The sequence below is a fragment of the Glarea lozoyensis genome, assembly GCF_000409485.1.
Source record: "Glarea lozoyensis ATCC 20868 chromosome Unknown GLAREA9, whole genome shotgun sequence".
Classification (NCBI taxonomy): Eukaryota; Fungi; Ascomycota; class Leotiomycetes; order Helotiales; family Helotiaceae; genus Glarea; species Glarea lozoyensis.
Window position 1 is genome coordinate 256,056 of NW_007361004.1, and position 27,837 is coordinate 283,892.

The window sequence follows — 27,837 nt, forward strand, 5'->3', positions numbered from 1 at the left end:
ATCTTCACCACTATTACTCAAGTTCCTCACTGAATTCAAGTCGCGACTCAGGCTGATGTCAACTTCTACACGAATTACTCACAAGAACCTGAATTATTTGAGCCAGTCGCGAATATACTGATTTTAACACCTGGGGTTCTTTGACAGCGATGAGCACAGTTTATTATGTAAGTGCTGTGAGCCGTCGCAAGTATCACCAGTGCGCATCGCTTTTTGACGGCAAGAAAGAGCATATAACAGTCATGTTGAGTGGGATAACTGGATATGACCTAGTATCCCAACAAGTCATATTAATCTCGAGGCGTAGGCGATGAATTACGGGAAGTCCAGATGACCAGAATAAGCGAGGCAACCTTGTTTTATTCATGATGAACCCTCCACGTGTGATTCAAGAGTAACAAGTCACCAAGGTCTCTCTCCTTGTGTCACAATGAAAGTCAGCAAGCCTAAATTTCTTTGTTCTTTAATTCTTTGAGTCAAAATTTCGCTGCTTCTAACAGAACAGTGGCTATTACTCACGTCTAATGGCTGTTCTCATGAAAAACCACTGGCCATTACTCACCTTCAATAGGTTTTCACATTGAGTGTTGATCTTAAAACCAGAGGTGAGTCAAGGGGCTGGTCTATATAAACTTCAAGCCAATCTCCAATCCAATTCCCAATTCAAGTTTCAAATCAGTCTCAATATCCAAGCCTGGCTTCTACAGACAATCAATATGAACGTAATCAAAAAACTAAACCCAGTTGGGAAGTCCATGCCGCCGCCCAATAACTTTGACGTAAAAGAATATGTCAACAGAACACGACGAGATGCGGGCCTCGCCACAACTGCCGAAGCATTCGATGGGTCGGATTCGCCTTTGGTTGGAGACATTAGTCCACTTTTTCATGCCTATGCTTCTACAAAACGCTTTGAGGCTCTGTTCGACACGTACGAGTTCACAGATTTTGCTCAAGTCTTACACTGGTATAATCAACTTCCTCTCGAAAAAAGACTTTCAACCAATCAGCTCGAGATAATCAGAGGGCTCGTTGTTAAACCTGACCTCATTACCGCGCAACTGAGAATTCCCACATACCGAGAGGTGCTTGATGAGTGGTTTGGTATTTTCAACGACGCTTTTTTCTTTGGAGCTCTGGAGAAGAAGCCATTCAAAATCCTTACTGAAAAGCCATGGCCACCAAAATGTAAGCAACTAGAAGACAAAGCCAACTCCACTCCAACATCATCAAACAAGAAACATCTTAGTACAGTCATCACGATCAATGTACATCACTTTGTCCCGGTTCATGGCCATGATAGACCACAGGAGCATTGCCAGGATATCCTAATTATGCTTCTACATGAAATGCTTCATGAATTCATGTCAGTATTTGGTCGCACGTCAAAGAACAATAGATCACATGGTCCAGAGTTTGCCAACTGTATGGTCTTGCTTTTGAAAGCGCAATGGAATATGGTAGAACGGTCGCTAGATTCCGAAGGGCGGACAACGAAATTGATTCCGAAGGACCTCCCAAAGTACAAGCAGCTGCCTAAAAAGACTCTGCTTGGTCTATGGAGAATTACAATTCTCGAAAACGCTGGGCGCAAGAATATGTGCAGCCGCAAACGTTACCTCAAGGCTGAGGACGACGAGGGCAAGGATGGCGAACATGAAGATGACAAAGATGTTGATGAAGTAGACGAGAACGACGCAAATCCTGGATTCTACCATGACACGTGGGAAAGCGAATCGGAATCAGATGAGACCAATAATTGAGGCATTGACAAAATGCTTCAAGTAAGAGATCAATCCTCTCAGTGTATTGTAAGAATGTATCAGCGACACGTTTCTCATATAGATAGTATCATTTTAGTTACTCACTGGCATGTCCACATATCACACACAAGTTGAACAGTATCATAAATTAAATGCGCCACGTGACAGTCGGTGTGAGCCTCCATAAATAACTTTCACTGCTTTATTACTGTTATATGACTACAATCAATTCAGAGGGAAGCTAAATGGAGCTTGGTCATTTGGACTAGAGAGATCACTCCCACTTGTTGAACAAAGAATTTGCAAATCAGCTAAGTTCAAATTAAGTGTACTACTGCAGAAGACATAATAATGAAAAGTCTGTTCAGTATGAACTCACGTTATGAACAATCAAGTTATACCACGATATAAACTGGCGTCAAAACTTTTTATCAACTCTGAAAGGATCACTGCTAGTGTACTGCAATCATCCGGAGCCATCACAATATGACTGACCAATTCAACACCCAGGAAGAGATCTAGGAGAGAATCAAGGTTAAGAATTTCTTATTGAACAGAACACCACAATGGCTTTCTCCATTCGATGTCTTTCATTATGTTGATGACATTAGATCTGATTGTAAGGCCGATTATCCAGCTGAAGAATTCAGTGACTGTGAGATGATAGTCCCATCAAGCGACAAGCACCCACGGTTTGACGAAGACTTTTTCACCGCACCCTTTTATTCTGAAGACTCGAAGTGGGTACCTAAGTTTGGAAGCTACAACAGTGCTGATTTTTCACGTGTGCTTGATTGGTATAGCCAGATCCCTATCGAAAAGCGACTGACGAAGGCTCAATTAGCAATTGTGAAAAGCCCAGAATTGAAGGTCTCCAGTAGATTTTCAGATTTGGTCGACCAGTGGTTTTACATTTTGAACGACGCATGCTTTTTCGGGGTGCTCGACAGGAAGTGGATTAGCATTTGGTTCATAAATGATGCTGAAGTCTGCTTTCGTGGTTGCACCAATTACATATGCAATGCTGCGACACGATACGAAAGCACTTTTCTCATAACCCTCAACTTGTATGAATCTTCTCAAGATTCATACGATAAGTCCAGACATGTTTCCCAGGTGTTGGGAACACTGTTACATGAGATGCTACACGTTTTTAAATCCGCTTACGAATGTCGCTGTGCCGACTGTAACTCCCGACTTACATCTTACGGACAAGATGGCGAGCCGCTTGGTCACGGCCCCGAGTTCTCAGATTCTCTCAAAGTCCTGTTCAACTCGTTGCATGACTCAGCCGATTGGCCGCTTCTGATGAATCATTTTGAACCCAGCATCTCTGAAGATATGATGCTGCACAAATGGCAACCCACACCTGAGCAGTTCGACCGATGGTGGATTTCTCCTGATTCGCCGATCAGGCGTTGGAAAGCTGACCAGGCTAAATTCTGTAGACTGTGCAAAACATCAATATAAGATATGCTAACACGAGGATACGACTATCGCGGAAATAGTCTCCAGTCTGAGAAGCAGCTAGTCTTCCTCTGAGCAGTAGCGTATTCTTCCGACGTCCTCAAAATCAAAACACAACCAATGAAAACAAATAGAAACCAATACCCAGCCCATCAAGCCACCGAGTTTGCAATTGTAAAAATAATTTCGGGAGAACAAAATACTAAACTTAATGCCACAACTATACTGTTATTTCTGTCTGGAGATGAAGTTCCAAGAGCGACGAGCTTTAAGCGAGCACCCCTAAATCAGGGGCTGTAAGCGAGATGCAGTAATACTTAGCCATAGTATCCAAATTACGCGGATGTTCAGCATCACTTAAGATTGAAGGCATAAGATATCGAATAGTAGTCGATCTAGAGAGTACCTCACGCACTTTCTATAGTACTTCAGAATCCTTTAACCTCACATCACATAGGCGATTAGAGATTGCTTCCAATACCTCGTAAGTTTACTTTCCGATATCAAAATGTCAATTTGTAGTATTCTTTCATATGATAGATCACCGGGCTTGGAAGCCCATCAACTTAGAGTATGGTACGAACCCAAAAGTTCGGGGACAAATTTGGTGCGGCATATCCATGATTTAGATGAAAGATACCTATGGATTCCAATTGACGTGCAAAGAACTTCGTGGTACGCTGGTGGAAACATTGGGGACCCTTATGATTTGCTAGCACGATTTCTAAATCTTCCTAAATTTAGTTGCAGTACACTAAATCGGCGTTCCTCGAAGGGTCGCTGGATGTTTAGCCTGAGATTATTTACGAGTAGTTGCTTTGAGATTGTGGAGCTATTAGGACAATGGAGCTTCGGATATACGAGCTCGTTACTCATTAGCTTCTCATTAGACCATGGCCTTAAGACGGATATGAATAACATGGCTATCCATGACAGGCAGCTATTCTAGCAGACACGTGGAAATACCATCGTGGTCCATGGACTTGGAAATGAAATTAGCATAACGTAGGGCTGACATTTGGAATGGGTTTTCAGCTGCCTAAGATCGTGCTTTATCGAGCCTAGGGTGATCCAAGTCAGATTGATGATACCCAAATTCGTTCTAGAAGCTTACGGAGGTTTTCGCTTGGTTCTTGCACAAGATCTGTACTGATACCGCAGCTTCTGAGAAATCTGTGGTTTCACCAATGGAAATTGATTTTTCTAATCCCACTCAGTATCATCACTCCGTCTATAGTAATTAACGAGCCGTCCGAAATCACTCATTCTTTCCGATCTTCAGGTCACACCGTGTCAGAAGTCTGGACGCGTCTGGTAAGCACTTAGCATCACAGAAAACTCCATGATTGGCTCCATAAAAGAGTCGTAACAACTTCCCAATCACGCCCTTGCCAACACATTCAAATCGTAGCTCGCTTGGGTCACCCAACCTGCAAGCCACGCTGCGACACATGCTTAAGTTCAGTTTATATAGCTAGGTCTGACATAAAGCACGTCTGACAAACAAGTCCGACGGCTCGTGTAACCCCACAATTGAAAGGGTCCAACCATCTTCATTTGTAGGTATGAGTCGATATGACTCCCCTGAGTCACTTGAAGCGAGAGCAAATTATGATTATGAAAATGTATTTAAGAACATTGTTTGAGGTAAAGGCAACCGTACAAATTAATAAAGCATAAAATTAATCGGTTCCCACTTGACATAAGTCCGTGGACTTTTCGGCTACTTATTTGATTACAAACGGACATAGCCCGGCAACACAACCGCATCTCCAGACCTTTGGCATTCGACTTTCTTGACCGATTACATTCAACATTACTGTTTTTCATTTACGCAGGATGTTGTCTCTCATATTTTAATCTCAATCCCTCTCCGTCAGTTTCGGCGAAGAAAACAAGCTTAGGTCAGCCACATGTCATCCATCCAAGCCAAACATTAGAATCGGCCGAAATCGCCGCCCACCGGCGGTGATTCGTTCGGCCTCGGAGCAACATTCTAAAATCCGAATACGCTCTACGCATCTGGTAGGGCTACTGGCGTCGCCCGAAAGCACGGAGCATCGCACAATTCCAATGAGCGACGCGCAACGAAACAGAGGCATTTTTGCGTTTGGAGAAATGAAAGGTCATGCGGTAAAACTTACGATTTGAGCTTGCATATTTACGATGCAATCAATTTGACTTGCGCTCGCGGTAAGTTTGCGGATACCCAGCGCGGATACGGATATGGATATGAGTAGGCTCGCTCTCGAGGACCGTAAATGTACTGGGTATGCGAATGCGAGGAACGAATGCGGGGAGGGACGCCCAGAAAGGAGAATTCCTTGGGAGATCCATCAATTGCCTGTTTGTGAAACAAAGGTTCTTGAGCATCGTATTCCCAGAGTGAAACCGTATGCGCGCTGATTGTTGAGATTTTGTGACGAGTATTTGTGGTTATTGTTCTTGAGGGACCAATGGTAAATGTCCAGAAAGGCGTATTAATGCTCAGTCAGACCGCAGTGTTGTCCGGCATTGAAGGTTGGGGAAGAGACCATTTACTGAATTCAGAAGTCTACCTGCATACGATGTATGCTGGCGCACAAACCTAAAACAGGCATACAAGAAGTGATAATTTGGTGACCACGTAAGCAGTAGATACCGGTGGCTGGAGATATGTGAGTGATAGGTGTTCAAGATGTGAAGTCTTCCTCGTCAAACAGGGTTCGGGCTTCACAGTGTTGGCACTTGGAAGTCCGCAAGAGGCGTCTTCCTGTCGCCAATTGGGCAATTACGGGCATCATCATGCTGAGTTAGAACAAACTCAGAATGAAGACGAGGGGCGGAAACGGCGCGGTTCTCTAAGCGGCGAGTAAACTCTTCAACCCCTCCGCAATCTTCGAAGATCAGGGTCTTTTCACGTGAAAAAGAACTCTTTGACAATTGGATGACCGTTGAGGGAGTTTGTAATCGTCAAATCATCGAATATGTGTATCAAAAAGAGGGGCCTGCAACTTGATTATGAAGCGAAAATGCTCCTTGAATATGTCGGCGGGGCTAAAGTCCGCCCATTACTCAGGTACGGTTATTGGTCAGGGTCGTACAACCTCACTTATGAGCGACCTAGAAACTTTTGACTGTTAGAAGGCATGATACTTGATGTTGGGGTTGACAAAAGCGATCTCACAAGGGAAGGTTGGTGGGATGAGCGTTCGCTAATTGAGTTGGATTCCAAGGAAGCTTCCAAGCTTCAATAAATGTCGACGAGACACTTGGCCCTATCTATATGCCCAACGCCATCAACAACTAATACATAATTGGCTCGTCAACACTCTTCTGGTCATACACCACCAATCCATTAATTTAATCTATGCGAAAAGGGGAATCTTGAAGAGGAAAAGGAAATTCGTAAGATGCTGCGCCCGATAAAGTTCAGATGCGCCGCCCCACCCCTTTTCCATGCTGTATAATTTGAGATGTGAGATGATCATAAACATTAAGTTGGGTTTGCATGGCCTGGTGTCTAAGGAACAGTCCTTCGGTTATCGTAGTCCCCATAGATCATGTTAATGTCCATATCCATCGGATAAACATCCTCGTAGTCTGGGTTGAAATCCAACATATTCGGCCGAATTGTGTTGCCGTCGAACCCTGGTGAATAAAGACCCGACGAATTTGCATATATGTTCGACGGTCCGAGGGGTGAAGGTCGCGGTAGCTGCTGCTGTCGCATTAACTGGGCTCCCGTTTGCACCAGCATGTGTTCTTTATTGAGGAAATCATCGGGGGTAGCCCATTGCGTATACGGAGAGCTCCCTTCGGATGTGAAACTTGTATGCGCGGGAGAAGGAATCGATCTTGAAGTATCTGGTCCTAGTCCCAGTGGAGTCTGTGTAAGATACATGGAATCATCCCACGGAGACCGTTGAGGAGCGTTGTTCAGGTTCGTGCGAATTGAAGCCGGCATAGACTTCCTGGCCAGAGAAGGTCTTGTTGCTGAGTTTGCCTGAGACATCATCATCTGATTATATTCCTTTGACATGTTTGAATGATCGCTTTCTGTACTGCTTGCTCGCTCAGCCCTGTCGAGACCTGGTGAACAGCTGGAGTCGTCCGTGGATGGTTTCCTACTGCTTCCCTCTTCTGGTGTCAAATCTGACTGCGCTTCTTGCAGCTGCGCCTGTAAATCTGCGAAATCCTGCTCTCCTTCTGGAAATGAATATGGTAAGTCCGGCGATGGGCGTATACAACCAAGCTTCGAAGCTATGTCGTGAATAACAGGATGTCCTCGCTCGTTCATCTCTGGTTCCCCAAGCTCCCAAGACTCGTTGTTGCGTAACATCGTATACAATTTTTGAACCGTCGCAATTAAAGCGTATTGCGTGTTTTCTAATACTTCGGCATACCTAAAATAACGATGGTTAGAACCAGGAAAGGCTAATGAGTCAAATCGCAAAGCAGCTTGTTTGTGCTTACCCTCGTGGTAGTTGCTTGAATTCGGTCTTTTTCCTGCTTCCTGCTGTACACACCAACCCATCGTCTTTACATCTCTTACAAGGCGATTCTCCGTCACACTGTCCGATGTTAGCATTGACCAATTGGGGATTATACAGCAGCGAGCTTATATACCTTTGTCTTTTTCATGCGACACCGTTCGCAAGCTTTCCAAACTCTCTTATGTCGACCGTCTATAGGAGCGGGACCATTTTCATGTGATATGGTTGTTCTTTTTGAACTCCGACTTGAATGTTTAGTAAGTTTTGAAGGCTTCCTCGAGACATGCGGAGTTGGTTTCTGATCCTCCGTTGGAGGTGTGAGTAGAGGAGACATTTTTTGAATAAGATATATTTGGAAATTGATGATGGTGCGAACGTTTCAATGCTGGGCCAGTTTGAGCTGTTGATTTTTGAGCCCAATCCTGATAGCTATATATCCAATGTCCAAGCGCATTCGAATGTGGCTTGATTATATGAGTGTGTCGTCCCACTGTCAAATCGATGCAGTATACTGAGTTATGTCCGAGAGTGAGAGGCTTGCATTTATAACGTGTTCAAGCAGTCCGTGTCGTTAAGGGACCCTAGAGTTAATTGTACAGTTTATTCGCCGGGAATATGTTCTGGATTCGGCACCGGTAGCAGCTGTTGAATGTACAGTGATGGTATATGAAGCTTGCTTGCAGGTGTGCAGGCAGGTGAGTTTATGAATAAGAAAGCAAAGTAAGTGTCGTGATCTGCCGTGCCAACCGTGGTTTTATTGGGACGGAGAACGAAAGAACAGGGGACCACTAGCTGACTGTGATTTTGAAATGATGTATCGCGAGGATCACATTTATGTGCTAAGTTTTAAGATGGTATTGGCTTTAAAGAAGTTAGGCTATCACAGTTTGGGGTAGTTCTTGCACTCACTTCGGGACCGCGAATTTGCTTACACCGACCGGAAAGTACGCGAGTACGGTGGCCGCAAGCCACCCTGGTACAATACTAGCCCGCATAATTTTCATAAAATCTGCTGGGGCTCTGAACCTTGTTGCGCCTAGGAGTAGCCGTGTTGATCTCATGGGTGAAGCCGCAGGCAGGGTGGGTAGTGGATGTGGGTGTGGGTTAGAGTTGGGCTGTTGCCCAAGTGGATTCTTGTAGTAAACGCCCTGTGGAGGGCCAAGGACACGCTTTACCCAACCTAAAATTTAGGCTTGGATGTGCTTACAAGGTCAAAAGTTCAAGATTACAGTGACTGGAACATAAACTAGCTTCCAACACAAATAACCTATCATGATAAATGGACCGTATTCGTAAACACGGCCTTGAACTAAGTCAAGTTCTGTTCAACAAGCAATGGTAAAGAGACCGCAAATTGGCTTCGCTTCACCCCAAAAACTCTCCTTCTGATGCTTGGATCTGGGGTGCGTTGGCGCATCCTATTGGAACCCTCGTAAACGCTCGCGATGTATGCGTCAGCAAAAGTCTTGATCGAGTCTTGGTTCCATGGATACATTTATGGGTTAATAAGGGATGTATCCTCTTGTTGTTGTTCTCTTTCGCCTCTTTCGTTACCGTGGTGGGGTGCGAGTACGATATAATCACCATGTGTAAGATCGCGTTCCTAGAATCAATCTTAGGACATTGGTTGAGCCTCGTGATGTAGGTGGCGTGCTGCACGATTGTCTTTGTCTTGACATGAGTTCACTAATCAAATAAGCTGTAGTCAAGCGCTCCTTATTTGGGAACTTGCTGACAGTGCTGTCGTTGCAGCAACTGTGGGTTGCGATTAGCTGATCTCGAGATTTTAAAACTGCAAAGTAATCCACAAGTATCATATGCACGACTCGTCTGAGTAGTCTCATTGCGGGGGGTCATTGCTGGCGTTTAATCTTTCGTGCATCTTCAGATCGAGAACGTCTCGGCGATAGCCACTCATTACATTAGCGAATGGAGAGTTGAATATTACTGGCTTCACTGCCATGAAGTTGATTTGTTATTGGTGACTTTACTCAAAACATCTGGCGATAATCATGTACCGCGCTTACTGTATTTCTGCACTGGAAACAATGATTCAACCAGAACACAAAACAGGCGTACCGAGGTTTTAGCCCGAGAAAAGCTTGAACTCGCTTTCGAAATGGCCAAAAGAGGTTAATAGTGCCGCGTTTTCTATATTCTGCCATAGACCGGTAAAATGGAGTTATGTGATAAAGGTTACGGCACGCATGAGCAGGTGAAGCTCAAAGTCGCTTCGTCGTGCAACCTGTAAGTGGGACTGACCTCCTTTATCGAGAGGTCTTAAGTTTGAGATGATTCCGCTTTTTGACTAACAACACAACACAACAGAATCCCCCCATTTGCAGCGCGAGTCGTAAGTGCCCAGATAAGGAATAAGCTTACTCGTGGTCCCCTTGAGGTTCAAGTTCTAATGTACACTTCGTATCTTTTACAGTATCCACTAACGAACACTAGGGGCAGTCCCTCGACTCCTCTTGTATGAATCTTCCATGCAAATGCGTACCAGTTGGCTGGGATCACTTGTAGGATATGCCACAAGGCTTGAATAATGATCCACCAAGTCTAGATATGGCGGCTCCATTGAGATTTATAAATCGTCCTTAAGCTAGGAAAAGGCTTCAAGCGGCTGCAACCTGCGCGCAAGCTTCTTCGGCTCGGCTCTCTCAAAAGCAATGGCCGCCAGCCAGAAACACCAGTTGAGGCTGGCGATACTTCCCTAACTTCTAGAAGGTAGCTCTGGCTTCTTTCCTGCACGAATTCCTCCGCAATGGTGGAGATGATGTCCAATGAAGTAAGTGGCTCTGAGTTTGAGATTGTGCTAACCCGGTAATAGCTGCCCTCACAAGCTTTCAAAGCTTAAGCATTAGTATTGCATTTGTAAGTATTCATAACTTTTGGGTTTTAAAGATTTTTCTTTGCTGGTCCCACGCACATCAACGAACTCGGTTATCGTGCCGACTCGCAACCCCTGATTACCAATCGCAAGGCGATCGGTTTTCTCTGTTGGTGAAATGGATAAGGCGTGCCCAAAGCTGAAATCCCGGCTGGAATTTCGATGTTACCGTAAGCCGGCAGAAGACCGGCTCTTTTTGACAATTTGTCAACTTGGAGTCTGGAGTTAGCCCTACGGAGTACCTTCCCAAGTTATGTTTGGACAAAGTCAAGTTTACAGATTATTACCATCGAAGCAAACTTTCAGATATCGCTATTTTGGCTTAGATGTAACCTAACACTCGCACAAGCGCTGCCTACATTCGCGGACAACACGCGGCATTCGACCGCAGTAACGGACGAGCTTCTGGGCGAACATCCACGAAATATCGCATTCCCATAGGCACAGCATCCTAGTACGAGTACGATGAGATTTGCATTCAGCAGATGTGGCCCGATTCCGACCAGGGTTCGCACTTTTCTGACACCCGGATTTAGAAGCTTATGTCCATACTAATCAGCAAAACCCCTTTTTGACATAAGATCTTCTGACACCTTACAGAGTTTCCTTCGGAAAGAATCGCACATTTGCAGCCCCCTAACGGTCAATAAAAAACCTCATATGAACAACGAAAACCGGAGTCGCAGAAGTCATCTGCGCAAAGAATACACGCAAATTGGACCGCTTAGGGACTTCAAGACGGGGGTCGGAATTCTGTAGTTCCCGGAGCCACGTTTCGAGCGCGCCGGCAGCCTTTCTGGGCTCCCGTTGATTCATATCCCCGTAAATCGTGACCGTTTTTAGACTGCCTTACGATCGGCTTCGGGAAGTCGTTAGACGGTGTTGGCGTGCACAATCTCTGCACAAAAGTTACGGTTACTTTTCCGGCATCGTGTGCACCTTCACTTCCTGCCACCAGCATACTTTCTCCATATATCCATCGTACTTAGCTTTGGAGCGAAGTAGAGTGGTTCCGGGAGATTCTTCGTCGTTTGGTAGTCAGAGAGGCTACATGACATCAGTAAGGCTCTAGAACCCCGACTAAAACCACCAACTAGCAACAAGTTCCTTGACATTTTCATTCTGGAGCCTATCAAGAGCCTATAATCCTGAACCAAATTACGTGTGGCTCTGTAACTACAACAGCTGCTAATACAAATTCGTGTTTGGTGTCTTGGTGGTGAATAGAAACCATCGCACCTCGAGACATCAAATAGAACTTTTCGCAGCTCAGCAAAATAGATTGAAGGGAGTCCATCGTGGCTTCTTTCGTTCGGTGGTCATCGTGTCTTGTCTAGCGAAAAGCTCAACACTCATCACGATCTGGGAGAAACCTAAATGGGTGTATCCTAGCACTTTAGAAACAGATTCAGAGTCTAGAATGATATCTGTTCTTCTGAAAGGACTAGAACAATTTGCTGAAAATTGTCCTCTTCAAAAAAAAAATTTGGGTTGTTGGCGCGCACTTTGCCCTTTACTTTGCTCTAATTCTCGTTGCTGCGAAGTTCAAAGTATGTTCTCTATTGTGCTTGATATCATCCACATTATTGAATACCCAGCTCGAGCGCAAGCACAAAGTTCTTCGATTCTTCTTGTCGTTAAATTTGGGGCGCTTATGGCTTAGAGGGTGTGCTTGACTTCTTAGACCTCACAAGTGCGTCAGATCGACATCGACAACACCGATTTGGGGCAAGGGTTCTCGAGAAAACTGGCAGTTGCCTCCAAGCTCATGAGTCCCACGGCACTCGAGCACACTTAATCTCTTATCGTCGAATCGCCATGCAATTCGAAAAGATACTTTTGGTTCTTGTGTATCTATCAGTGCCCGTTCCAGGTTTACAGATCGTCAGTTATCACTCAAACTTGTAAAGTACCTACGTATGGCAGACGTTAATTGATTGCGCATCTGAAATAATTTATTCCATTGCGTTACATTCCGATGTTTTCTCAACGTCGTTCTTGCAGTAGTCGAGTTCGAGTTAGCTATCTCAGGGCCCAAACACCGACGAGTTGCAAGGTTGAATCATGGCAAAGTTGCTTGCAACACCGACAAACTCAATATGCATGCCCATTATCGCCGAATGGCAATGGATCCCACACCACGAGGCCCCATCTCCATGCATATCTCAAAAAAAACTTTATTTCAATGAGTGGGTGGCGAAGAACCTTTGCGAATTGAAATCCCTCTTTTTCAAAAAGAAGATGAGGTAATCACTATCCAATATCGTAAAATTTCTGCAAAGGAAACTTCTTTTGAGAATGGCGCGATAGGAAGTCACATCCGCCAGTTCTTTCGCCAAGAACGCGAAGAGCTCTTCAAACCTCATTGAGCTCTAAGGGTCGTTCTCCCTTTCTAGGAATCGTCACGATGACAATATACCCCGCATTTCGCTTCCAGCGGAGATTCGTCCCTTGCAATCTCACGACTTTGCATTTCAAAATCGGAAATCTGTTGACCAATACAGGAAACCTTCTTATCTACGAAAGATGACAGCTGCCAATGACCGTTGCGAGTACTACCTTGATTAACCGACGATGTGGGGTGTGGGTGGGGTTTGCAGATGTTGATGTTGGCAAGCAAGCTTTCAACTCATGATGATTTACCATTTACAGTTCGTGGGGTTACATCGCTTGTTCAGACGCGGCGTCTGTTGAGGATGCTATTGAGTTTGCACGCAATATATCAGGGTTGAAAGTTTATGCATGACCACAAGACTCAATGTGCCGTGCCCCCCTTTTGCACACCTCGCTTAGACTGAGGTCCAGGAGATCAATCTACGTATGGATCGCCATTCAGGTATCCTTGAGAGATGTAATTTCATGCACGATGTAACGCCAGAGATCTTTTGAGGATGACTTCAAGAGTTTTCGTGGTTGACTATACCGTTTGCTCAAGTGAACAAGGGTTATTTTCGCCTTTCAATCCACGGTACTATTTCATTCCAAACTCTATTGGATTTCGAAGTGGGCAAGCCGAAGGAGTATCTCCTGATACGAATGTATAATGGCTGGAATACCATTAGGCTCGCTTAGCCGCTGTGTCCTGTAGGTTGAAAACCCGTGGTGTTTTGCACTCCAACCCGAGATCGAACAGTGGTCAAGGACATGAAGACTTTTACTCTTGTCAGGTTCGCAATGTTGTAAGAACAGAGCTTTGAATCTCTTGGCGTTGGGAGTGTTGTTATCCGAATCAGTCTTCTTTTTCTTGTGTATATCGGAGCATCGGGATTCCAGATTTGTCGTTCCTCACCGAGTAATTGTACACCTGGCTGTGTTTCAACAGCCTCGCTTTAGGGTATAAGATTTGGCGCATTGGACGTACATGAGGTGATGAAGGATTGACTCGACACTTCGCTAACCATAGCAGGAGCGTTTTGACGACAATGGAGATTCTTGGAGGTGACATGTTCGATTTGGTGACACAAAAGTGAAGGTATCTTGGAGTGTCCGGCGATTCATATTCTGTCCGTGAAGATCGAACCATTATCAAAGGTGTGATACTTCGTGCTATTGAAGTAGGTAGCTGAAAGATCTGGAGGCTGAATTTTCGTGCTAGAATCATCTGCGATGTCGAGCTCAGAACTCATCGAACTATCAAGCCTCAACCATGTTTAAATCATATTGGCCTCTAAACACCGATTGTCTGTTGATCATAAATCCTCTCGAAATTAGATTTGTGATAACAAAACAACATGAGGCGTGTTTTGTGCAACCATACTATCCTGTTAGTAGTTCCTGGGGTGGTAGGAAATTAGCACAAATTATAATTTGTGCCACTATCCATTAACGAATATCACAACACTCCATGGGTGAAAGAAGGGATCTGCGAGTAACAACGTTCCCAGAAACTCAGCGCTTCATGGGTGAGACAACGAGAACTAACAAGATAAGTTGCTTTTTCTTGTGGGTGGTATACTGTGATACGTCTCGGTTAATTAGAACGCCGAACATGATCTTCTTCGAAATTTGGGATCGTCGAAGATTCGATGTAACAGAGAGGTGACACGCGGGACCTTTCTTGGATTTTAAAAGTTGTAGGGTAACAGCCCGGCGACTTGTACACCCCATAGAGTTTTAATCCATAAAGATTTTCTCCAATCTAGTTTATCAAAAGCAATTGCGAGTCATTCGACAACGCCACAGAAAGGTAATGCTAATAAAGTTTGACCGAATAGCTGAAGCTCTTCGCTACGTATTAAAAAGACCCAAGTTCTGCTCTGATAGACAAGTGAATTTGAAGATCAACCACTCTTCTGCTCTATCTTCATAGGCTCCATACCACTTCTCGTTTCTACCTCTTTTCTAACAACCCCACTGCGCAATAAAATATCGAAGAGAAACTCAAGGTCTCCCCATTTCGCAACATGAAACCGATAGTAATTCCTATCCTATCTGTTCTGGCGGTGCTCGTTGCTACAGCACCAATTCAGCAGCAAGATGCGGTCACAGTAGCCAATGCCATAGACGTCGAAAGGAGAGCACCACGATCAGATGAAACACCCGAGGCACTTGCAGAACTCGGAAAGGGTTTATGGTGTACCTATCTCCACAATTCCTTGTTGAAGACGTTTTTCCACGAAGAAAGAGACCTCTTAATTCTTCCACTTTTGAACGCTATTTCCAGCACAGTTAAAATCAAGGGACCGATAGTTTGCGACGAAAAGAAGTACCGGGGAATTTTTATCAGACCCCTATCGAGAACGACGAAAAGAGGCGTTAATTCAATCAATGGAGACGACATTGAAGCACTAGCCCAAGATATCCAAGCGAGAGAGCCTACACCACAACTTCTCGACGACCTGGACATCGCAATTAATGTTTTGATATCTGACCTTTTTGGCTCACTGCCGGATGCTACTAGTAAGCGTCAAAGTAAGCCGGAATCAATACAACATCGCGACACCATTTCTACGGAAGATATCCAAGCAAGAACACCACAACTAATCAGCACGGTTAGCACCGAACTCAAGGCCGTAATGGAGGCACTTGCTCGGTCGCTAGTCGGATCAATTGCGCAATCAGTGTCGCGGCCTCGCCGAAGAGACGTTAATTACAGTGATACTCAAACGTCAACGGAAGACATCCAGGCAAGAACACCACAATTGTTGGGTGGACTTGGCAGAGCCGCTGGAATAGCACTCGACGACGTTGAAGACATATTGGCAGCACTGGGTCCACCACATTCCAACAACCGCAGAAGTCTCCACAGTAACACTCAAACATCCACGGAAGATATCCAAGCAAGAACGCCACAATTACTGCATATACCTATAGATCTCGCCAAAGTAGTCGTAGCTACTGCTGATGACTTTCTATTCAAACCTGGTGGATTACGTGTCTTCAAGGGTTTTGAAGGTAACACTCAGACACCCACGGGAGACGTACAAGCGAGAACACCTCAACTACTAGGAGGGGCTTTAGGAAACGGTGTGGGAAGCTTGTTAGCTGGCGTTAAGCATTCAGTACGCGGAACACGTCCTGAAAGCTCTGGCAACCGCCGAAGTGAACCTGAACTAATACGCCGTCGCGGCATCGAGACAACCCAAGAAGGAATTCAAACAAGAACACCTACACCCCAGAAAACCGAAGAAATTGAAAACGCATTCGGAACCGCGGTGGGAGGCGCTGTCGATTTGATATGTAAACCAGGCCCCTGACGTCGAAGTAACGCTGCATTATTCCATATCCGCAACGCGAAAGGCACCCAATCAAGAGGCATTCTTGAATCTCTTCAAAGCATAATGAACGGAGGAATGACCAATTTCAGGGATTTCTTATGTGGACCAGAGTCCCAAAGCTCAAATCAGCGCCGCGGTGCCGACACATCCAGCGACGCTCAGCCAGCCACGAAAGACGTATTAGCAGAAGATCCGCTGACGCGCAAAGCCAATGGAGTAATCGACGGAATTGGCGATTCTGTAAGCAGTAATTTAACTCTAGATTAGCCTTCTCGTACCCTTAGACTTTGTTTTCGGTGATGTTAATAGGGTATTAGGAAGTGTCCACCCAACACCCACGGAAAATATCCAAGCAAGAGTACCACAGCAAGACGGCGCACAAGCACCCCCGAAAGACATCCTAGATCTACCAGCGCAAGCAACGGACGCACTCAGAGATATACTCAAACCCGCAATACCGATCACCGGTGGTTTGGTGAACAATGTGTTGAATCAGGTCCTAGCGGGTCTAGGATAGGGTCGCTTTAAACTCAGTACTCCGCCATCCGTAAGCTCACAGCAATCTATGAGGTGACTGTGGTTTTGTGTATGAATCTCGCTCTTTTACTCATCGGACTCAGCGGTCGCTGGTGAACAACTGTTTGCGTTTTGGAGGAAGCTTGGTAGATTTGTTAGTGATGATGGGGTCTCTGAAAGTGTGAATGGGATGTGAAAGCGCGGGGAGTTCAGGCAACAAAACCTAGTCATGGTAATGAGCTGTATTATACGGGCAAACGTTTTAAGCAGTTGCCATCTAGATCGCCGAAACGTAAGAATCGTGCCTTACGGTAGCTGTGGGAGTCGTGTAAAACAAGCGAGGTCGGAAATCTGGTACATTACAGAGGCTTTTTACTTGATTTTCTAATTCATATTCCAGATCTCACGTCAACCAATATTCAATATCCCTCATTTCAGCATTTTGTACTCAGATTGGCGCGTTCCACGACGATAAGTGTAAATAATATATACTTGGATATATAAGGATATGTGCGATTAGTCCATGGCAGCGGGAGAATTGACATGGTCGCATGAGGTTCTACTTCATAAATCATCTATGTATCGTGTGACTTCCTAATATCTAAAATCCGATCCTACGTGCAGATTCTTGCTGGATCGCGGAATCATTTAACGATTGACTAGGAACAGCAACAGTTTTCAACGTATCTCAGTGCCACAATTTGTGTTTCAAGTAAATAAAATTCATCATAATAAATAACCAAACCGCATACGCCACGCTCCTCCTAAACTGCGATATGTTCCTTTTCATTTCATTCCTTTTCATTCCATTTTCTAACCTCAGCCCAAATCCGATCTTCCCCCACCAAACCCCCAACACCCCCACCCTCACAACTCCTTCTTCTCCCCCCCAGCCCTCGGCGACGCCTTCGGCGCAGCTTGCTGAATATACCTCCTCCCGACGGTCAACGTCTCATCCACACCCCTCTGTCTCCCCCAGAACCTCTCTTCAGGCGTCCCATGCCCCTGCAACGTACTATCTCTCGCCTCATCCTCAAGACTCTTCCTATTAATCTTCTCACCTCCAGCAATACCTCCCTCAGCCGCCTCCTCAGCAGCTTCCTGACCCATACTCTCAGCCAAATACTGTTTGCGCACCGCAAACCGTTCAGAGCGTTCTTTTTGGAGACCCGGGCTGTCGATCTTGCCGAGCGCGGTGCGGATCCCGAGTTGGATGCCGAGGTAGAGGTGTTCGGAGAAGAAGATGGTGAGGAGGAGACCCCAGATCTTGATATTGGAGGGGTTGCCGCCGGGACCGAAGTCGTTGCCGTTGAAGAGGTAGACGAGGGCTGCGGAGGTGAGACTTCCTAGCCAGGAGAGGAAGCCGAGGGCGTCGAGCCATGGACCGATTGAATCAGCGCGCCAAGGGACGGGACGCTGAGTTTCAAGGGCGATCTTTAGGGCGTCGCCGCGGAGTTCGATCCAGTTGTTGATGATGAAGGAGACAGCTGTTAGTGGCCAAACGACTGAGAAAAGGGAGAGGTAGCCTGGTTTTGTTAGTAGTGTTCGCGTTTGAGAGATTTGGTACTTACCAAATTGAACAATCATCTCCCGGAAATCAGTTGTCACATCGTAAATGCTCAACTCGGCTTCATTTCTCACTCTTACTAGGAAGGCTGACTCCTCAGGATGATCATCTGCTGTAGAAGTTGCAGTGGCACCTCCTTTCTTACTGGCGCGATCAGCTTTCACCTCCTTGACCTTCTTGAAGACGGTTCGCATGATGTATGGAACGACAAGTTCGAGAGCAAATCCAACAATCTGAGCTGTAACGGTAAAGTAGATGACTTGTTTCTTCAAACGATCAGGGTTGATCTGGAATCCAGCTTTTGGCGCTGTCATTTGCTTTTCATTCTCAGCAAATGGCTTGACGGCCAATTGGAAGACATCTAGGTAAGGCACGATGACTTGTGCGAATGGCACATAGACAAATGCTGTCAAGAAGATTGGCATGTATGAGGTGATGAAGTTCAGGACGAAGATCTTTCCAACCATGGCGTTTTCATGTGCTGGTAAATATTAGCGAGGGCCAAACTAAAGGGTTTTGGAACGTACCAGCGACGGTTTCGTAGTTCTCCAAATCAGTAAGCTTGGCTGCGAATCCGGTAAGCATCGCAGAGAGAGTTGGCATCGCAACAGTTAGAATAACAGTAGGCAAGAAAACCTAGAGTTGTCAGTGAAATCTCTCGAAACCCAGTTGAACAACTTACCAAGTAGCTTTTGAATGGTCCACCATAAACCTCCGAGATGAATACCTCAATAGAGAAACAGGTAGCAATCAAGGTCCCCAAAATAAGAGCCGCCGCTAAAGCAAACGGAACCTGAAGCATCTGCCTCGACAATCTCTTGACAGGGGAGTAGACTTTGACCTCCTCATCGGTAATAGGATCCCTCACCACACTCTCATGCTTAAAATCCGGTCTCTTATGCTGAATCTTAGAAACACCCTTCACACCCCACTGAACCGCAAGATCCGTCTCTTGTTTCTTCCAATACTCGACGAAGACCACACACCACAAGCCATTAATCACCGCATAAACCGGCGAGAAGCCCCCTAGGAGCACCCACGAACAAAATCCCACTCCAGCCGGAAACGTCAAGAACATGAAATAAGACTGCAAAAACGCAAAATAAAACGCAATTTTCTCGCCAAACCGATTACGAATCTCCGTAAGATCCTTCTGCGTCAAAAAAGTCTTCGACGTCAGATCCTTGATCCACGCTTTATTAAACGTATGATCATGCAGCGCGAAGATCGACTCGACGCATTTCCACTCCCCCCTCTTCGGCGTGATACCCGCACCACCCTCATTCTTCGGCTTCGTGATCAAGAGGTATACCAATCTCAGACGCTCCGCTTCGATGATAGGTTCAGCGGTGAACGCCTTTTGCATATCCTTTTCCGGGGCGATGGTGCGGACGCCATAGAGCCAGTCTTGGACTCTGCTGCGGTAGACTTCGGCGCGGAGATGGCGGGGCGAGGCGACTTTGATGAAGATGAGGACGGCGCAGTTGTCGCCGTTGCGGACTTCGGTGGTGAGGCCGACGGAGTTGAGGGCGTGGATGAGGGCTGTGAATTGGGATTCTGCTGCTTGTTTGCCTGGGATTGTTAGCATGAAGTGAAGACACGGGTTAAAGAAAGGTAGATATAACGTACTTGTGGTAGCAAATCGATAGTCAATCACGAAATCGACACTATCTCAATCAGCATCTTTCAAACCTCACATTATAGAAATCCATACTCAAAGTTCGTGTGCAACGCATTCCCCAAATTCGTATTCGGCTCATAGAGACTCTTTAACGAAGCCATCTTGCAGAATCTCTCTCTCTTCCTCAATTGAAAACCTCAAGAAACAGAGAATTACAGAAACAGAAAGTTGGTCGCGCCCTTTTTGTTTTCGTCTTCTCCGTCCCGCAATCTACGTCGTAAACCAGGTCTCTGGCACCCATGACGTCGAGCTGGAGCTCATCCCTGTCAAGCTGAGGATCTCCCCGCGCCAAGACCTCTGTATCAACAGCCTCATTGAGATCACTTCCGATTGTGTGGCTGAGAACTGGGATTTGTGTCACTTATAGCTTATCAGTTCATTTTATTTACGAACATGCTCATAGAGACCAACGTTAATGTTAACGTTGACGTTACCCACATCAACCAACCCCCAGGGACACCTCTGCCCAAAATGACGGAATCCAAAATAACCTCGCTCAAAAAACCAAAACGGAAAACAACATTCACTCTCTCCCGCCGGAACTCTCAATGGTACATCCCCCTCCATCATTCCTTTCAACCTCTCTAACCATATCCCAGGGACCCCCCAACCCTCCTCGACGCCCTCCTAACCTCCCCCCTCCTAACCCTCCTCACCTACCTCCACACCCTAATCCAACACTTCCGCTCCCCGCCCTTCACCCCCTCGCACCCTCCCATCCGTCTAACCTGCATCTCGGACACACACACCAACACCATATCCGTCGAGCCGGGCGACGTGTTGATCCACGCCGGCGACCTCACAAACCAGGGCACCGTAGCGGAGATCCAGGCGCAGATAGACTGGCTCGCGTCCCTCCCTCACAAAGCGAAAATCGTAATCGCCGGCAACCACGACAGCTATCTAGATGTGCGGAGCCGACGGGCGGAAGATGCAGGGAAGAAATTGGATTGGAAGGGGATACGGTATTTGGAGAATGAGAGTTTGACGGTGGAGTTTAAGGCTCAGGGGAGGAAATTGGAGTTTTGGGGGGGTCCGGAGATTCCTGCTTGTGGGGGGAAGGATTTTGCGTACGCCTATCCTCTCTTTCAATTCCATTGCTGTACTAATTGAGGGTATCAGATTCCAATACCCGCGCACCTCCTCCCCGTCACAATGGGAATCACGCATCCCACCTACAACCGACATCCTCATAACCCACACGCCGCCCCTGCACCACCTCGATCTCTCCTTAGGTTGCGCCTCTCTGCTCGCGCGTCTCTGGACCATACGACCCAAAGTCCATATCTTCGGACATGTACACAGCGGTCATGGGCGTGAGGTGTTGTATTGGGATGAAGCACAGGCGGCGATGGAGCGGTTAAAGGGGCGCGGGAAGGTGGGTTTGTGGGGGGACTTGACGGATGTGAGGGCGTGGGTTGATGCTGTGAGGGTGCTGGTGTATGGGGTTAGGGGCGTGGTGTGGGAACGGGTTATGCAGGGGGGACGGGGGAGGGGGACGTTGGCTGTTAATGCGGCGGTGGTTTATCAGAGTACGACGGATGTGGGGAGGGGGGCGCAGGTTGTTGATGTATAGAGTTGAGGGGAGAAGGTGTGATTGAGAGAGGTGTAGATAGTTGACGGCTGGTTTGGAATAAGCCGAAAGAGAGGGGAGAGACCGAGTAAACTAGATAAAAGCACAGGCAGGCCTACCAACCCAAGTCCTGCTGCTAAAGCATACCATAAAAACTCCTCAGTCCCTAAGCTCTTCTAGACATAACCCAACTAAGTAAAAAAAAAAACCTAAACACATATCCTAGCCACTAACCTCTCAGCCCACCACTTTTTTATACCCCAAACCACAAGCTTCTCCAGCCAAAAAGAACCATCTCCCACACCCCCCGAGGATGCGATAAAACAGATCGTCCATCTCTATCCTTCCCACCAGGATCTCTAGAGATAACAAGTAAAGTAGTCAAGCGGTAGTTTGTCTTGGGGTGAGCTGTGGTCTAAAGCTGTACCTAGATAATCACAAGCAAGTAGCTAAGCGAGGAACCGACTAGAAAAGGGGGTACTTGGATATACATCTAATACACTTAGATGACGCACTTAAGACACTTGATACACTTACATAACTCTTCCTTCTTTAAGTGAACTTATCCTCCTTCCCTACACAGAAACCGTAAGCGCAGTCCCCTCTCAAGAGATAGAGAAGAGGTAATTAACAAGTCGATCGTTAACCCACTTCTTGGGTATCAAGTCATTCCCAGATCAGCAGATTAAGAAACCTCAGACCGGAAAACTCACAAGCGCACATCACACGAATACCAACACTTCATAAATGCTATTTCTTGTTTCGAGGATAACGCCATAGGGTATAATTCATAACCATTCCCGATTTCCAATTTCCCTTAGCACTCCACTACACCGCCATAGTTCTTGTATCCAATTTACAGCTATCCAATCTCTTCCTCCATAATCCAAAACACCTTGGAAGACCCTATCCCAATCCCAATCCTAGTCCCATATAATCATACCCTTCCCAACCCAACGCCAATGTACACACCCTATTCCATACTCCCCGCCCCAGCCCAGCCCAATTCTTCACAGTCCCAGCATCTTAAGGAACAAGTTTATCCCTCAAAACACAAGGAACATCACTCTCCGGACAAACCTTCGTGCGATTCAACTGTTTATCCCCCGGCCCAGTCGGACCACCCACGAACTTCTTGAACCCAAAGAACTCCTTCTGGCGTTTATCATCATCTTTATACTGCGCATCGCCCCACTTTCCCTTGAAATTCATGGGGGCGACGGGACTGTTATTAATGCCCTCAAAACTGCCGTCCGAGGGTTTGAAATTGTAGTAGTAAGAGGAGAGCGTCGGGTCCCAGGATACGCCTTTGGAGGTGTGATCGACGATCAGGCCGTCTGGGAGGTTGAGACCGGGGATGGTGTGGTCGTGTTTGCCGCCGATGGCATAGTTGGCGTGACTGCCCTTTGCAGAGTAGCTGACTGGTCGTTTGCCTACTTTCTCGGTGGCGCGATAAGTGAAAGCCTGACCGCCGCTGTGTTGGGAGTACCAGACGTGTTGTGGGACGCCGTCTTTGAATCGGATCATGTTGTGTTCCCAGTCGCCGATGTGATCTCCAAGTTCCTGTCCCAGCACCGTGTTTCCTTGGTTGTATGCGTAGAAGTACATGTAGAATGCGTCTATGGCGCCACTGCCGTGATCATTGACGATGATGGCGGATGAGACGGCGGATCCTGTCTTTCCGGAAGAATCGGGAACCACACCTTCAAGCCATTTGGGTGCTGGAGACTTGGTGATGTCTATGGTGGTAGTCAAGTAGACGTCTGAACCACCACTGCCGAACCCGTTCAAGGAATCGACATTGTTGACTGTCAATGGGTTTGGCGCATTGGGTATGACACTAAAGTTGATCTCTGGCTGTGTATTTGCAAGTTGCGCGCCAATGTCTGAGGGAAAGTATGCTTCGGCGGTATCGAGATAGACAATTGGAGCTGTTTTTTGTCAGAATTGAACTCATAGTGTTTATAATACCAACGTACCATAGTCAATCACATAATTTGGAACCCCATCTACCCGTCTAGCAATCTCACTAGGTCTCGCAACCACAAACCCATAATGCCAGCACAAAACCAGAAGTGTAATCGCAAACATGATCTATAAACGAATGTCAGTCTCTGCCACCAACCCAACAGAAGGACATAACAGACCTTATATGTGCTCCCCTCGCACCCCGCACGACTTCTCCCCCCCAGCTTTCCACATTCACCCCATTCAAGCACCTCCCAGCTCTCATGTGGCAAGAATCCCTTTTCCAATTCGTCCAACGGCCGCTTCTCACGCGTATCCATGTTGGACAGCTGCCGGATTCATGGAGCGCCAAGCTGTACCTTTCCACGGGCGTGCCGTGGGCACTCGATGCAATCGTCCTGTACGGTGCGGTGCGGTTCCTCCAGGATGCGACCGGAACAGGAAGGCCGCGGATCAACGTCCCTGGCAGATGCGGTTGGACTGGGTCATGCAGAGCCTGCTCGCATGTGAGAAGGTTGCAAAGGAAAGGATGTAGACGGACAATTGGTGGTGAGGGAAACTTGATCTGAAGTGTCGCCGGCATTGATTCTGGGTTGCTGGTCTGTGCCCGATGACGATCTAAGCTTTTTGGCGCTATGCAAGGTCTAAAGCTACGGAGGAGCATTGTTGGTGGATTGATTGGTTGGGTGTGTGTGCGAGACAGCAATACAGCTGATGGATGTAGATGAGACTCATTCGATTTGACGATACTATCGTGATCATTTCCCATAATACTAAACTGTATCGGCTAAAATGAATCTTCACGATATCAAATGTAAAAGTCGGCTTGTCTTTCACATATCACCTCCTGCCATCCGTACCAAAACCTCACGCATCGGCTTCTCAGCATCAATAGGCATTGTGCTGTAGAATGAAGTGGTGGCGACTGAGATCTAGGCGCAGGAGGTCACACCCAATGAAATGACCACGACACTTGACCATCCAGCCGAACATGCATTACCTACCAAGTTCAGACATCGCCATCTGAAGTAACAATCACTTCATTCGATGTTACCTTCTCTGTCCCTGTATTCGGTCCTACCTAGGGTTAAATTCATGTTCGGAGGTAATCGACAAAGCTGGACAATGGCAGTGAGGTAGTACAAGCATTGCGACTTGGCAGATGCGGTCACTTCAATGGAATCAGAAGTAATCCGACCAGAATTTAGACAGACAACCACGAGTAAGAAATAACCTTCCATTCAAGTAAAGACTCGCTTTCAGTTCCGAGCTATTCCCTAGGACCAACACACCAAAAACGCCCAAATAATCATGGGTATCATTATTCACAAAGTCCACAAGCGCCTTCCCATTTAGGAGTACTGTATTAACGCCTATTCAATCGTCCTGATCAAAGTCAGGACGCACATTCCGAATAGCATCGACCTCTTTTTTCGAAAGTCGAACGAGATTAAAATTGACTGGTAATGTCACGCCGGTCCTGTACTTATGTTAGATGACCAAACATGAAGGATGGAAGGATGTCCTACTTCTCCCAAGCAGCCCTGAGATTTCGCGCTTTGTCTTTAAGACCAACATCTGTGGTTTCACGATCAAAATGACTCAGTTTGTACAAAAGGCTCCAGCTCGTCCCATGTTTCGCGATGAGATCTATGAGATGTTGTTCATCATGTTCCGACCAAGGGGTACGTGTTTGTACTCGAGGCCTTTTCGACTGGCTAGTAGCCATTCTGGCGAGATCTTGGACTTCCACAACGGTAGGTGGCGGTACATCTTCTTCATCGTCCTCGTCCTCATCTACCGTCTGCGGTCTTGCCGCAGGCCGAGATGCTTTTACATTGCCTTGTCGTCGAACGCTGTTTCTTGAAGAGTCATCTTCTTCGTCGTCCTCATTTACTGTCTGCGCTTTTGCCGCACGCCGGGATTGTCCTACCTGGACTGCTGGTCGTACATTGTTGCTTGCTGAGGCGATTACTTCCTCCGGACTACTTCCCCGTGCACGCGACTTACCAATTGTTTTTCGTAATTGAACCACTCTTCGTTCTGGCTCGTGAGCCGCTCGATCGCTCTGAAATCCCTCATCCTCGCTAGGCTCACTTTCTTCTTGATTCTGCTTGCTAGCATTGCCACGGGGCGCGGTAGATTCTAATTCCTGAGTTTCCCACCCAACCTTCTGGCCTTGGTGATTCTTGTCATTAAATTTCTTCTTGTAGACTGGTGGGATGACGTTATTATTCTGCACAGGTCGATTTTCTTTATTGATTTCTTGTTGGTAGCTGTTCCACTCTCCCGTTACCTGCTTTGCCATTGCACTCTTGGCCATGGCCTCAGCAAGTGGAGGTAAATCCTCATCGTCCTCCATGTCACCAAGATTTAGATCCTCCACAACACTCTGTGGTATTTGTCGTCGCTTCGATGAACCAAGCTCGGGAGAATTGACCGAACCTCGTGGTGCATCAACCATGACTCTTTTATTTGGTGCATTGCTATCAGCATTCTTCAACTTTCGTTTGTTTTTTAACTTCGCAGCAAGCATCTTCATGAGCCTTGGGTCGGCATGACTAATTCATATCGTTAGTAAAAAGTTCGTCGCCAGAGAATTGAACTATGAGATTGAGGCTTTGAAGATCAACTGACCTCTTACTAGGCATATCCCCAGTAATATCGACGGGCGCCGGATCTTGGGGTTCTTCATTTGCAAAACCAGCTTGCTCAATGTTGTCCTGAGTATCGTGAGCGGGCATCATAGTGGATAGATTTTCTTGAATAACGTCTGGTCCTCCTTGCGCTCTGACGCAACTGATGATTTCGTCCGCCCGTTGTCTAGTCCATGAGACGAGGTCTGTGAGGAAGGCAGGCCATGGAAATAGCTCATCCTGAAGATTGTCAAAATCAACAAGATCCCCTTGATCTTGCCCTTTGGGGCCATTGAAAGCTGAACGTATTGACTCTACTCTCTCGTTGATGAAGTTGGTCTGATCGGGGGAATTTGGGGTGTCGTTTCCCATGATATTCTTGGGAGTTTGGGTTTCGTTGTCATAAAATACCTCTGAGACAATGAGTTCTGGGTCCCATTCGTCTGACTCTTTTGCATAAAGAAGTTCAGATATAGCATACTGAGTGCGAACGTTCAGCGCAAGGTCAAAGCTTTCATCCAGCAGTGTGCTTGAACCAAATTTCGAAAACGCCCCAAAGCTTGTCACAAAGGCTTCTGGGAACCATCGGTTCAAAAAGAATTGAAGGTCTCTCATCGTTTGACTCTCTCTATCATTGACGAGGAAATCCTTGACCATTGTGGCCATGTTCGCCAATTGCAGAATTGCATCAGGTCGGAAATCACCCTCCCCATAGTCTCCTCCCAGAAACTTCCTCAACACATCATGTATCCTGATGTATGTATCGCCTTTGGAAAGAAACCTTTCATAAAGGACTTTGAATGATTCTTCGTTGAGACGCAATCGCCTTGCTTCCTGTGAACCAAATATCCTCAATTGTGTAGCTGTCCGTGTCACCGTATCCATGGAAGGATTCGCTGGGACGAGCTGGTTCACGATCCTGCTAGAATAAGAGTACAAGTCCGATAAACGCTCGACTAGCAATTCATCCAAGGCAGCAACAGCAGCGTCCGACCGAGATGTCATTGCGGAGCGAACTGTGGTTCCAGACATTTGCGACCCTCCTCCGGGTGATTGGGCCAGAGACGCCAGGGGCAGTTCTGGATCATCTTGTTCCATTTCTACGTCGTCGTCTTCCGGTTCCGAATCCCTTTCTGCGACAATTGAGAGGTCTGTATGATGTAAGTCTTCGTCCGTGAACGTGGTTCTAGGGTTCTAACCATGCGCCAGATAAGCACCTCGGTTTGCTGCTCTGGTCCTCCCATTTCTACTCGAAGTGACGCTTGCATTACTCCCGACACTTTCCACGCTCGATTGGCGTTTAGATCGTTTATTTACGCGATTCGAATTTGTCGCCGCGGTACTCTCTCCGAGGCTTACACTTTGGCTTCGTGTAGTTCGACGACGTGGTGGACTACCAGAGGCCCCACTATCTGATCCTTTCGGAGGAGATGATGCCTGATTTCTAGCAGTCGCAGACCTGCCTGCTCTTCTTCCCGTCATGGTTTTAGTGGTGATGCGCGGCTGTTCTGTGAACGATAATGATGCCTTGCATTGGGATGCTTAGGGAGACGCGAAGCATTGTTGTGAGGGTTCACGGGC

At 46.6% G+C, this 27,837-nt stretch overlaps 8 protein-coding genes across 8 annotated transcripts; 4 read left to right on the plus strand and 4 right to left on the minus strand.

Annotated features, from left to right (window-relative positions):
• Positions 1–716: 716 nt before the first annotated feature.
• On the plus strand, positions 717–1,763 carry GLAREA_08029 (uncharacterized protein; the record flags this gene model as incomplete). The annotated part of the gene is made up of 1 exon (XM_008090076.1): positions 717–1,763. One exon carries the CDS (start codon positions 717–719, stop codon positions 1,761–1,763), a length of 1,047 nt encoding a protein of 348 aa, XP_008088267.1.
• A 4,969-nt stretch (positions 1,764–6,732) lies between these two features.
• GLAREA_08030 (Zn2/Cys6 DNA-binding protein) lies at positions 6,733–8,039 on the minus strand (the record flags this gene model as incomplete). The annotated part of the gene is made up of 3 exons (XM_008090077.1): positions 6,733–7,615; positions 7,686–7,783; positions 7,839–8,039. The coding sequence occupies 3 exons, from the start codon at positions 8,037–8,039 to the stop codon at positions 6,733–6,735; spliced, it is 1,182 nt and encodes a 393-aa protein (XP_008088268.1).
• A 6,962-nt stretch (positions 8,040–15,001) lies between these two features.
• Positions 15,002–16,294, plus strand: GLAREA_08031 (uncharacterized protein; the record flags this gene model as incomplete). The annotated part of the gene is made up of 1 exon (XM_008090078.1): positions 15,002–16,294. The coding sequence occupies one exon, from the start codon at positions 15,002–15,004 to the stop codon at positions 16,292–16,294; it is 1,293 nt and encodes a 430-aa protein (XP_008088269.1).
• An 84-nt stretch (positions 16,295–16,378) lies between these two features.
• GLAREA_08032 (uncharacterized protein) lies at positions 16,379–16,832 on the plus strand (the record flags this gene model as incomplete). Its single annotated transcript, XM_008090079.1, has 2 exons — positions 16,379–16,562; positions 16,633–16,832. 2 exons carry the CDS (start codon positions 16,379–16,381, stop codon positions 16,830–16,832), a joined length of 384 nt encoding a protein of 127 aa, XP_008088270.1.
• Positions 16,833–17,698: 866 nt separating this feature from the next.
• On the minus strand, positions 17,699–20,180 carry GLAREA_08033 (uncharacterized protein; the record flags this gene model as incomplete). The annotated part of the gene is made up of 6 exons (XM_008090080.1): positions 17,699–18,357; positions 18,403–18,879; positions 18,926–19,034; positions 19,081–19,970; positions 20,028–20,065; positions 20,113–20,180. The coding sequence occupies 6 exons, from the start codon at positions 20,178–20,180 to the stop codon at positions 17,699–17,701; spliced, it is 2,241 nt and encodes a 746-aa protein (XP_008088271.1).
• A 370-nt stretch (positions 20,181–20,550) lies between these two features.
• GLAREA_08034 (Metallo-dependent phosphatase) lies at positions 20,551–21,655 on the plus strand (the record flags this gene model as incomplete). Its single annotated transcript, XM_008090081.1, has 3 exons — positions 20,551–20,630; positions 20,679–21,149; positions 21,202–21,655. The coding sequence occupies 3 exons, from the start codon at positions 20,551–20,553 to the stop codon at positions 21,653–21,655; spliced, it is 1,005 nt and encodes a 334-aa protein (XP_008088272.1).
• Positions 21,656–22,678: 1,023 nt separating this feature from the next.
• On the minus strand, positions 22,679–23,940 carry GLAREA_08035 (uncharacterized protein; the record flags this gene model as incomplete). Its single annotated transcript, XM_008090082.1, has 3 exons — positions 22,679–23,583; positions 23,632–23,746; positions 23,800–23,940. The coding sequence occupies 3 exons, from the start codon at positions 23,938–23,940 to the stop codon at positions 22,679–22,681; spliced, it is 1,161 nt and encodes a 386-aa protein (XP_008088273.1).
• A 1,057-nt stretch (positions 23,941–24,997) lies between these two features.
• Positions 24,998–27,738, minus strand: GLAREA_08036 (Homeo; the record flags this gene model as incomplete). The annotated part of the gene is made up of 4 exons (XM_008090083.1): positions 24,998–25,100; positions 25,150–26,181; positions 26,258–27,407; positions 27,456–27,738. The coding sequence occupies 4 exons, from the start codon at positions 27,736–27,738 to the stop codon at positions 24,998–25,000; spliced, it is 2,568 nt and encodes an 855-aa protein (XP_008088274.1).
• Positions 27,739–27,837: the final 99 nt, after the last annotated feature.